This window comes from Melanostigma gelatinosum (genome assembly GCF_949748355.1).
Source record: "Melanostigma gelatinosum genome assembly, chromosome: 9".
NCBI lineage: Eukaryota > Metazoa > Chordata > Actinopteri > Perciformes > Zoarcidae > Melanostigma > Melanostigma gelatinosum.
Window position 1 is genome coordinate 9,617,412 of NC_136642.1, and position 12,493 is coordinate 9,629,904.

At 42.8% G+C, this 12,493-nt stretch overlaps 1 protein-coding gene across 1 annotated transcript; it reads right to left on the reverse strand.

Annotated features, from left to right (window-relative positions):
• Positions 1-1,965: 1,965 nt before the first annotated feature.
• cops7a (COP9 constitutive photomorphogenic homolog subunit 7A) lies at positions 1,966-12,324 on the reverse strand. Its single transcript, XM_079275908.1, has 8 exons — positions 12,262-12,324; positions 8,874-8,996; positions 7,352-7,427; positions 6,517-6,605; positions 5,075-5,277; positions 4,882-4,987; positions 3,849-4,018; positions 1,966-2,524 (listed from the first exon to the last, which is right to left on the reverse strand). Exons 2-8 carry the CDS (start codon positions 8,994-8,996, stop codon positions 2,485-2,487), a joined length of 807 nt encoding a protein of 268 aa, XP_079132034.1. The 5' UTR covers positions 12,262-12,324; the 3' UTR covers positions 1,966-2,484.
• Positions 12,325-12,493: the final 169 nt, after the last annotated feature.

Sequence of the window (12,493 nt, forward strand, 5' to 3'; positions counted from 1 at the left end):
CAGTGGCGGAGATAAAATATTCAGAGCGGGAATGGATAGAGGCATTAGTGTTGAAAATCAATGATTCCCAAAAGGTTTTGGATGGTGCATAACAAAGACAGATTTATGTTGTCATGGAAATGAGCATCTGTGAACTGTAGGCCTACGCGTGATCAAAGGACTGATGTTACCACGAAGAGGATTCTTTCCCCCCACCTGACAGCCAAGTATCTCAATCTGGAACAACAAAACCACCATAATTTCCCTTCATATCACTTTTTTCAAGTCCCCGTATATCAACTGTCTTGGGTGCACCAAAGGAAAGCAGTACATCAAGGAGCATCGTTTCTGTCTCTCTAATGAATCTGCATGTACACAGTAAGAAAAACCTGTGAGAGTATATCTTCAAATCTATTATTTATAAATGTCTATTTTATCTATCAGTGAGTGATGTCTCATCGAACCCTTCAAAGCCAAATGTCAGTTTGTGTTTGCCAACTTTTCTAAGCTTTTCTTTGAGACATGACCCCCCCCCCCCCCCTTACACATATTCCCACCACAGACATAGTGCTGGTGACATCATGCGTGGCTCGTGCTACCCTCCAGATATCTAGTCTTGTGAATTTTAGTAGCATTCCTGTAGAAATGTGGTCTTTCTGTACCATGGAAGTTCAATAAAGACTCAACACTGGCGTTTTAGCTCCGCGTCTATCTGTTTATTTCCATGCATGTTGAATGAATTCCCCCGGGAGCTGTGTGGATCTGCAATGCTTTATATGGGAAGGACAAAGCTTACAATGTGCTTTTTAACAGCTACCGCTGTATCCTAATCTTGTTCTCCCTTAAGTGAACATTTAGTCCATCGGCTTGCATTGATTTTGAACCATGGGCTTGGCATTAAAAAGTACTGCATGTGCCAATCATGTCGAAGAAGGGGGGGGGGGGGGGCTTGAGTCTAAAGCTTTTCCTTATCTCCTCACCTCGTATGGGTTCCTCTCGCTTCAGAAAGATGAACAGCATGCAAAGCAAGAATTCCCTCTGTGTACAGTTTTTAAAACGAATGTCAATAAAATCAAGGCAGGCTCCAGAGGAGAAGGCCATGCTACTGTTTCCATCTCCTCTGGGCATTTTACTGATCAATCAAACTAATTGATTGCCTTTGTTCCACTCTGACATTTTAATGACCGTCCAGTTACGAGACACATACTGTACCAGCAGACGCTGCAGAAATCTGTAACGGCGGCGGACAAACAACAAACACGAACGCAGAAGTTAGGTGTGAACTCTCATTATGCCGAGTCATCGCTCACGTGCTTTGTAATAAACACACACGACTCAACGCGACACGTGGGCCAGCGAACCCTCCGTCACTAACAAACACTTGAGGAGACCAGCTGTTAGAAATCACAGCTTCAATCTGTGAACCAATGACGCTCAAGCACACCGACTGGAATTAACGCCACTATTTATAGAGGTGGGGGCGTATTTTGTAGAGAAATATGCAGGGTTAAATGAAAGAGGACAATCATTTCCCCGTCGTCTATTCCCCTCTCACTGCTGCTGCTGGTCAGATAATTGCTACCATTAATGTCACGCCGGATGGAGAGCGGCGAATAAGAGAAAACAGAATCAAAAGGGTGAGACGGGTGGAGCAGGCACGATGAAGGCAGTTCTGACTGCATGATGGAGGTGCAAAGGGTGGCTCGCAATTCCAACAGGCAATTCTGACATTGAAACAGAAGCTCTGGGCAAAACATACGCACATGAAATATGAATGTGCTTTGTGTGTAGCCATGCTGGTTGCGCACAGGGGAAGCCTCAGCTCTATAATACATTAGTCTCTTTAGGGACATGCCCTAATTAATGGCTTGACCTCCTAACGAGTAACCCCCTTCTGCGAGTTAACATTTAGCGGTGCACCCTCCAGAGATGCACTTTGAAGTGCATTTAATAAAAGACAGTGACATTAGTGAGAGAGTCAGGGTATGTAAGTACAGGGCGTCGTTTTATTTCCTGACAATTTATATTCAGATTTTATACATGTCTCAACTCAGCAGAGAGAAAAAAAAAATACAAAGCAACATAGAATCAATTTAAACCCAAGGAAGAACATTTGTTTAAACCAATAGAGATACACACATACACATCAAATACACCGATCCTGCTTCTGGTCAAAGGCAACCGACTCCTGCTGCAGACTGCTCCGTCTTCATGTACTGTATTACAAGTGACACGTGTGTGTGTGTGTGTGTGTGTGTGATTACACTGACAGTCCGCGATCAACAACTGCAAGAGTTGATGTCACACCTGTCATTTTCCATCAGCCGGTGTGTTTCTGAATCCATCAAGGTGAGATTTGGTGACGAGAAACGTTCCCATGACGCTTCCTGGTTTTACTGTGAATATTGTGTGAGTGACCATGAACATCTGTTAGTCCGTCAACATGTCTGTTAATCAGTGATAGTGTCCATCAGTGCCTTGTCTCCACATCTCTGTCTCTTGTTCTCAGTTGGACTTGGACCAGATCTTCCCACTGCCACGCAGCCTGAAAGGGGAGAACCAGTATGAAACACTGCATTGGCACTTTGTTTAGGATTTATCAAAACACGAATGATTCACATGTTTACTTTTCCACTTGCACTACTAAACCAGCATATTACTGATGCAACCTCAGTGCAACAGTGTCTTCATGTCAACAAATCTAACATATCGGCATTGCAATTGATCTCAGTGGATTTTCTATTTCAACAATTAAAAATAATTTGTACAAAGAAGCTATTTCTAATAATAACGGCTGCACTATCAGTCCCGTCCTTTAAATAGCTTTATAAAGAAATGGTGTCAAAACTCATTTTTAATTCGAGGATTGAGGTTAAGCTATCATTAATTTGGATTTCAAGTGGATCTTCATTTTGAATGAAGTGCACTGCTGAGTGATGAAAATTACAGAGCTCTATGCTTCATCAAAATATGACAGGCAGCCAGAAAATAATCACCGCTTTCTGTTTGCGGCGGCAACAACATAAACAGCAGAGGAGCAGAGCGTCTCAGTTGATCACTGGAGGGGGGACGGGGGGTGGGAGACGGTTCTTTCAGAAGGAGAACGCGTGAGGCATCTGTATATCCAGTGACATTTTACAATCCAGGACAGATGTGAAATTAGCCATCGGTAATTGGGCCTCATGGAAGCGGAGCAGGAAGAGAGCCCCTGAAAGCAGGGTGAGAACACTGCTGCACAACACTGATGTGATAATAAAGCTACTTCATGCAGACACACGTTCACACGCAGACAAACCACTTACAACGGCAGCTGGCTTTTTAATGTTTATTGAAAAAAAAAATAGAAACATAGCGGTTCTGTGTTGAATTAACTTCCTCTCTCTACAAGAATACTGGACTAACGGCGTTCATTCCGTGTTTGAAGTCGTCTTTGTAGTGCTCTGCTCATAACTAGGTACATTTGTATTTTGTAAAGCTCTTTTCAATAACCACAGAACAAAAGCGTTTCACAAAACAAAAGCTGCAATAAAAGAAACTTAATGGGGAAAAAACTCAACATGCAGCTTTTTTTTGTTCAATTGTGTGACTTGCAGGCATAAACAGAATTTCTTGCTGAAAAAACAACAACCGTGATTTACCAGCAACCACAATTCTGAATAACACATTTCAGTAAATCATTCTACATGGCCAAACTTTTTATGCGTTCAATTTTCTGAATTTATTTGTTCATGCTTTATGAATGCAATTTATATGCAAACTCCCGCTGGTTCCTTTTGTTTAAAAAGCCATAACATGCAGAGCACATCATTCATGCATGCATTTTTGTGCACGCAGCCAACCAACACAAAAGGTTGCATCACAGTACTCACCCTTTCACCTTTGAACTTTTTTTGCCCGGTTGTCGCGGCTCCTGAGAGGAGGCGGGGTCTCGTGGCTCTGCCGGCTGATCTGCGTCCTGATTGGAAGCGGCTCCAGCGGGGGCGGGGCCTGACGACGGAGAGGCAGCGCTGGCCTTTAATGTTTTCTGCAGGTTTGAGACCTGGAGTAAAAAAAAAGAGAAGACAGAGTCATATTACATATTACTTGATATCAAAAGTCATTAGTTATGTTACTTGTTATAATACTACATTACTTTCGCTATTCTGCTCGTTTACAAAGGAGACGTCCGGTCACCAAACTATGAGACCAGTGATGTGACTGGCTGAGAAAATAATTAAAATCACCCCACCTGCTGATCGACATTCTCCTTCACCCAGCCGCTCACGTTACTCTGCTGCAGATACATGAGCCAATATAGAAGGTGGCGATGCCCACGCGGTCCGTGCGCCTACCTACCACCCTGCGCGTGGCCTTCAGTATTTTAACTGAGGGTGCAAAATATTAAACTGTCTCCTCCTCTCCCTCAGGTCAGTCACACATGTGCCCGAGGCGATATTTGACTGAAAGTTCACCTCGACGTGATGCAAAGATGCATACTGTCCCGCGGCGACGCAACATAATCTTACTTGGCACAAAAGAGAAATCGCAGTAACGCAGCACTACTTTGAGCAATAACTGCAATAGAATGACTGATTTGGAGATTGTAATCCTTTACACTACTCATTCCTGGGGAATGTAATCATATTACAGTAACACCGGTCGTATAACAACACTCAGGTTTGTGGGGGAATTCACACAGCAGCACATTTATAATTGAATGTGTTTATGAACACGCTGCTGTTTGAGCTTACCCTCAAACTAAATGCAAAAAAAAAAGGAAATATGCAGCCAAAAGGAAAACTCAAAGACCGCAAGTGGCTGGAAGCATAAAAACAAAGATGCTGAAGAGGGAAGAGTCACATTTACTGGATTGTTTGGGGGAGACTCTTAAAGAACTGTAGGCTGAAGAGATGCGGGACTAACCTCTGTTTCCACTTGGACTTTAACTTTCAACTGGCTCTCTCGGTATTGGTTTGCCCTCGAGACCTGCTCCTCAATACCACACAGCACCGCCTCACAGCCTGTGCACCTGAGAGAGAGCAGAGAAGGGCATGGAGGGAGTTAGGAAGCTGAGAACAGACATAAATAAGCGCAGACACATTGAGGGGATACTGACCACTCCTGCAGCGTGTTGACTATGTTTGGCAGCTCGTTGGGGCCGAGGTCACGACCCACGCTGCAGTCTACCTCCACCTGCTGGTTCCTCTGGTCCAGTTTGCCCTGGATGATATCGCAGTACACGGCGTCTATCAGCAGGTCCTCCAGCTCCCTCACATTCTTCAGCTCGAGCTGCTGCAGAAGCAGCGAGTACGGCAGGCACTGAGGGGAAAAAAAGACACGAAGAGACTTTACATATTCCCTTCTTCTTCTAACGAAGGTACACAGGCAGATCTTTTGATTCCACTTTAACGGTTTGATGGAAAATTACAAAAAAAGTTTACAGTAAAATAGCCTATTTGTCTAAATGTCACTGCCAGAGAAAGGTGAAAGGAGGGTTTGGAATTTAACAATCCTTCACCGGGCAATTAGAGAGTTCACACCTACATGCGGGGGAAAGCAATGACATATTCAGGAGAAAAACAGGGGCAGGAGTGAAAGGAGCAACGGTCGTAGAAAGTGAGATTAAGTTTATTAAGAGCTGGTGAGAATAATGAATCAATTATTTATCAGGAGCAGAGACAGAAAAGGGCAGGAGATGTGCAGTACGGTCGGAGGGTGCGAGTGAGAGACGCCTTAATAAAAGAACATTAAATACTTCATCATGCTCATGGAGGGAGGGGCTAGAAGTCTAAAGTGACATGAGCAGTAGTGGCTTTGCTGGTGACTCCTCCTTGAGAAGCGTGAGACTGAAAGGCGTGTTGCTTTCTGAAATTCTGATTTAGCCGATTTAAAACAGCCACAAGTTCAAAGGTGACGTGTCGAGTTCATTTTCAGGTTCATACTTGTATTTTGTGTTTCTACTAAAACCTGTCTACATGCTTTAATGTCGGCCCTCTCCCCATCATGTTCCCTGAGCAACTCATCATGATTTGCTTAGAACTGATAATATTGTGCAGCACCAGAGTTTTTAGTTGCTATGTATTAGTATTAGTCTGTATAATAACAGCCTGAATGTGAAATACAGCTCTTCTAACGTTACATGCCGTTTGGCTAGCATTCCCTTGAAGAAACTGTAAATGTAAGTTTCGTCATGAATACCATCTTTTAACATGTCAACACATTTAAGTAAATGAAGTGTGTGTGCTCACAAAAGACTCACTCCTGCTGCTACAACTCCGTCCTCGGGGAAACCACCGCCTGCATTCACCCCGTCTTAAAGTTTTAACGCGCGAGTTTTTCATGATTTGTCACAACCAACTTAACACAAACATTTAGAAAAATGTGGATTGCGTGCCATATTTAACAGCAGAATTATTAACATCGCATTACCATCTCGCTTTGGGAAGCCTACAGCAATAAGGTGGCTGCAGGAATTATATTTGTGAGGCAAACACAACACTACACAATTAATCTGCACCTCCCTGTGAAAACTGCACAGTGAAAAGAATGAACCAGTACCTTGAGGTTGGATGCCAGGCTGATGATGGAGAGGTGGCGGAGTTTATTTCTCTGAGCCGGGGTCAACTCTGGAAGAGAGGCTGCTCTCTCTACAGCAGCACACAAGAAACATGGAATATTAAAAAAAAGAGACACAACGGGGACAAATGCACCAGAGTAGTGTGGAAGTGTCGCTTGCTGAGGGTCAAACAGTCGCACATAGTCGAGGCACTACTTATTACTTTGAAGTGTAATGTTATACGGGACACGCAGGTAGGTGTGGGGCTCTTTAAGCAGCCGGGGAACATAGTCGGGAGGAAGTCGGTCCCCACCGTCTGTGTCTCCTGCTGCCTTGCTCCCCTGGTGACAGGACTCACACTCTCCGAGAAGGCGTCTCTGACAGTTCCTCGCCGGGCTTCGCGACACAGCTCTCTGAAAGTCAATGTGCTTCCTGTCGGCATGACTCCAAAGGGAAGGGAACAATAAAGTAGGCTACATTTTTTGTCCAGGCTATTGGTTGATGTTCGGCATAAAATTAGACATAATTAACATTCCGCTTCTCGTTGAAGCTTCCCGACGCATTACACAGACGGCAAATTAAGTCACAAAAGATTAGTTTACTGCCCATTTGTGCCAGCACTGCTGCAACACACACAATCATCAGCCAATCGGAACACTTAAAACAAAAAGTTGGCCAAACAGATAAAAGCGCACCAGTCATTTTGGTCTGTGAATAACCTGCCTCGGTCGAGGGCGTTTAAAGCGTGTGTCGGGGTAACAAAGAAAATACAGCTCACAATAAAAGAGTCGCAGGGACGCCCTATTACTTATTTACAATGTGCTGCCACAGCAATACCTTTGTAGTCGCAGTAGGTTCCATAGGCAAAGAGGTTGAGGAGCTGGTACATTGGTGCATGAGGGCCATTCTCCATCTGTGGCGTAGAAGGAAGATGAGGGGAAAGAAAAAATGAGGTGGCAGAACACAGAAGTAATGAGACTCTCTCCGCAAAAACTGTGCAACTGCAATTTGAGTCTTGCTGAGACTCTTTGAGAGCACGGCTGCAATCACATCAGGCGGCGCGGCGATAAGCGCAGGATTGTGTGGCGGTGTGACACGACACCGTGCTGCTAGTACGCCGGTTACAGGCGATTGTCTGTCCGCATCGACGGTTTAACAAAAACATTCACTTTCAATAACTAACCAGGATGCGAGGCCCATCAAAACGGTGGGTTTTAAACTGGTGCACAAGGCACAATGGAGTGTGTTTTGGTCATCCGTGCTGCTCTTCTCTCGGTGGGCGTGTTTCGGTCTGATCTGTCTCCAGTGAACAACAGAGGAACCACTAAGTGGACTAAGTGTCCTTATGGCTGACTGGAAGACATCAGCTGATGCCTGTCCTGTCTTTTTGAAAGACTCTTGACTATAATGTATTTCTTTATCTATAATGTAGTTCTTTAAAAAGGCTTCACCTGTTACAGTTACCTCCAGGGTCGCAACATTTTGCAGAACTGCTATTTTTCCTATCTATTATTCATCTCGAACATGATATTGAAATTGAAAAGAAGACATGCATCATCCCCCAAGAGGAAGACTTCATAGGAATACATATTATAAATAGCCAATGTTATCAGCTCAACAACAGATTAGTAATAGAATGAGCTAAAAATATATGATTGTGGGAGATTTTTAACTTTAAAAGTCCTCTGAGTAAACAAATAGCTGAGCACATATTGAAGCAGAAAATCACCGAGGAAAACTGAGAGGTTTTCATGCACTGAAAAAAACTAAAAACTGCAATTGAACTGTTCAGTGCATAGAAAGGGACACAAACTCTTAGTAAATATCCCCCCTGGTCTGAATTTTTCCCCATCCTTTTCAGGGCCTTTCTTAAAGAATGCAGCACAATCTTATTCTACTTTAACAGCATTTCACTTCCAGAATAGGTAGTTTACTGCATATGATCATGCAAATTTGTCACACAACATAAGCAATATGTAATGTACTTTTTGAAACTGATAGCAGCATCTCGCTCAGGAACTCTATTTCTAGATGTGTTGATTGGGAGGTGAGTCATGAATTTGATTACATCATTGACGCACAAATGTATAGACATGTCCACATGCATAGAGGATGAATGTGGACCAATGTGGTTAGAAAATACCCGTGTGTTGACGCGACGCTAACTATGTGGTCACCTGCATCACTGACCCGTCTGATTGTGGTTTGGTTGATTAGATTCTCAATGCGTCCTGGATAAATGAACACCTCTGAGATTAACTGTCTCGTTGTGATTAAGATGGCTTGTTTTCATGCCAGGTCTGAAAAGGTCCCTAAAGACACAAAGGTTGAGGAAGATAAAGTGCGAGAGTGTGTTTACCTCTCTGACATTAGGCAGCTCCAGGATGTCAGAGAAGACGTAGAGGCCCGGGGTCTCCAGCAGAGTGCTGACAGCCTGGGCCAGTGCTGGGCCTGACAGAGACAGGAGCTGCTCCACCTCCATCTGACGCCAAAGGACACAGGAGACGAAGAGGTGAGCAGGTTAGACAAGAAGTACTACAGAGAGACGCATAAGAGCAGCAGAGTTGTGAGGAATGTTCAGATAAAAATCAAGGAAATTACATTTATGTTGCCGCCTTGGCTCTGCCATCTGAAAAAACGTCTCTGAGGGACACCGTATCACAGTCTGCCATAAACACGATTGCAAAGCTCTATCGATGAACACTAGGACTCCACAGGATGTAGGTCTCTTTGTCATGCACAGCAGCAAAGCACCGAAGCACACTTAACCCGAGGGGCTACTCAGACAGTGGAGGAGTCACTGGGTCACACCAATGCAGGCAACAAGGGTAATGAATGCAAGGAACGGCACATGTTTATTCATCAAAACCAATTCTCTGCATACACAATGCAAATGCACTTTGGACAACACCAGAATAATTAGCTGACAGGAATCTGCCTGTGTCTCCAGCAGATATTTAGGCTACACCCACGCTATTATGTTTCTGATTAAAACCGGGGTATTACAACTTAAACGATCTCCGTCCACGTGGGCGTTCCAGCTTCCTGTTTACACCCAAATGCCCAGTGTACGTGAATAGTCATTTCCAGGCATGCTAGAATGAACGGAAATAATTTGAAAAACTGTGCTGAAATGCCTGTGTGGACGTAGATCGTTATGAAAAGTATTAATGTGGATGTAGCCTTGGTCTCCAGAAAGTGAATCCCGAAAAACAAGCAAAAAAACTAAAAACGCGTTCAAGACCATTCCCTGATTCTTTACTTTTGGCCGGACTCAGCCTTTGTAATCCACAAGCTTTATAGTAAAAATATTTAACAAAAAATTGCATGAGCAGGATGTCTGAATCCATTTGTGCCTGGCTTCCAATTCAATATTTCAATCTGAGAAGCTGTCCTGTTGACTTTGATGGGATATTTTAAAATATCTTAATCCCAGCAGACACGTCTTGGGACACATAAGAAGATTAGTTTTACTTATGCATGATAAAACTATTGCAATTGCAGACTGTTTTTATTACCTGAGGCTATTCCCTAAAATTAATGCAACAGAGAGTCTGGATCCCAACTGCTGAGCTCAGACTAGTCGGACTGGTTCGTATTCATCACAGTCAGTGAGTGCAGAGAGGGCCGATATATTGTATCATCCTAAATCTGATAGACTCAGATGCACACATGCACATCTAAATGTGGGGTGTAAAGAGCATATTCTCAAACAAGTGGACCAAAGTGGACCTTAAATGGCTCTGAAGATAACTAAAAACCACTTCTAACACTTTTATTGAAATTAAGTGCAACTTGGTGAAATCTATAGCTGTGTTTTAAGAGATATATGGACCGATGTGTGCTGTTCTGCTGATGAGAAAGTCTACATAAGATGATCTGGGGCTGTATTCAGGAAGCTTCCTAAAACAAAAAGTTGCTCCTATTGGCAAAATTTTAAGATAATTTATAATTTGTAAAGAATTTCCCCCTTACATATACGACAAGATCCTGGTAAAGATCAAAGATATTCACAAAGCATCTTAGCGCTAAAGGTGTCAGGAGTAGGAAGGAGGACTTTTGAGAGGCTAAGAGTTTCTGAAGCAGAGCAGAAATGGTGGCAAGACAAAGAAGTAGAAACATTCTCCAAATACTGAATGACTACATATTAGACCGTGCCGGGATAACGTTTGTGGCCAATCTCATTGGAGAATGTATGCCTCCTCAAACAAGACACGCTGCAGTTTACTGTCTAAAATGACATCACTTCCACATTTCATCATATTAGCATATGAATTATTGAGTTAAGGCCAAAAACATGTTTTGTGAGGTCACAGTATCCTTTCAACAAAAATCTAATTGAAGTAGACATTTGAGCCAAATTTGAAAATACCTCTTGGTGTCCCTGAGACATTGTGTTCATGAGAATGGCACTGAGGGACTGACAGATGAATGGATGGATGAATGAACTGACGGGTGGACGGATGGATAAACAGACGGACGTACATATATGATCGAGTGACAACCTGTCGGCCTCTGGCTACAGCTGTTGACAGCACTGAGGTATAAAAAAGCCAAAAATGCAAAGGAGCAGTAGTGTCAGTCAGAAAGTCTTGGTTACTTATTTATAGATTTGTTTTGGAAAGGAGAACATGGCCGTTATACAGTATGAGTCATTACAACACAAAATACTTTGAGTTTAAATTATATTATTGTGTAATTTCAGTGTGAAGAATGGGCAGATAAGGATGAAAACCAACAATCATTTTCATTCTTGATTAAGCAGTCAATCGTCTCTTCCATTGTTTGATTGAGCACTAAATAATCAGCTAGAAAAGTGTCAAAAACATCGTTTTATAGAGGTCAAGGGGATGTCTTCAAATTGGTTGTTTAGCCTAATCCGATTAACAATCTAAAACATAAATAGATTTAATTTAAAAATTCAGTTTAGCCAAGAAAAGATGCAATCCATCAGATAATCAGGAATTATTTGTCAGTGATTGTTAATTGACTGTTTAATCCACTAGTAATTTCAGCTCTAATGTAATGGATATTAAAAACTGATATTGTCGGGTTTCTGTTGCTCACAAAGGGAAGAGTTAACAGCATTTATACTGAGTACAAATTAATATAAATAACTAAATATACACAAAAACAACAAATACACAGAATTACGTGAACACGTGTTTACAAACACTCCATCCTTGGTAGTGACTGTGATAACGGAATTATTTTGAAGTCTTAGACAGTAATAGACTGCGGGATGACACTGGCACAGACACTCTTTACAGTTTCACGAGAGCATCTAAAAATCACACGTCAACTTTCAACCGAAACCTTGTGTTTTAAGCTATCTAACCAGCCAAACTCATTCCCGTTTTCACGCTAGCTTAACACCGCTCACCCGGCTATCGTTACAGCTAACCAATGACCCTGACAACAGACATTAATGCAAAAGACAGATGAAGTGATGAATGTACAAAACGTATATCGTATCGTTCAGTGTACGACTTTGTTTTTAAGCTATGCGTTCTCATTAAAATGTATGTTAGCTATTATTCAGTCTCAATGTGTCATGCTAGCTCGGTTGCTAACGGCTAACCAGCCGAAGGCTTCGCTTATCCGTTGACGCTAGGCCTCAGTTCACTTTAAGCCTTTCTAGTGATTTAAATCATACCACTACACTTCGTAAGTAACTGGGAAGTAAAATACGCAAATAAATGCTTCCGCAAAAGTGTTAAAATAAGACAGTGTGTGTCCAAATGTACCTTGTTGTGTTGGTTTCTAGCAGACAGCCTCCCTCTCGATTGTTCAGTTCCGCTGTTAGCACACGTACGATAGCAAAGGAACGTAAGCGTTGATTGGACGGTAAACGCAAAGTAGGCGGGACAAGTGCCGCTGTCAATCAGCATCTGCAACAGCGGATCCGGGAGAACAGCGCCATCTAGCGGTGATCTGATTTACACTGGGAACAGTCGAGATCAATATGTTGCTCAGCGG

Excerpts from the sequence above, each read along its gene's own strand:
- cops7a (XM_079275908.1), bottom strand. The coding sequence starts at position 8,996 with ATGGAGGTGGAGCAGCTCCTGTCTCTGTCAGGCCCAGCACTGGCCCAG. Across the intron at positions 6,606-7,351 it reads AACCTACTGCGACTACAAAG|AGAGAGCAGCCTCTCTTCCA; the intron begins GTATTGCTGTGG and ends GTGCTGCTGTAG. Across the intron at positions 4,988-5,074 it reads GTCAACACGCTGCAGGAGTG|GTGCACAGGCTGTGAGGCGG; the intron begins GTCAGTATCCCC and ends GCTCTCTCTCAG.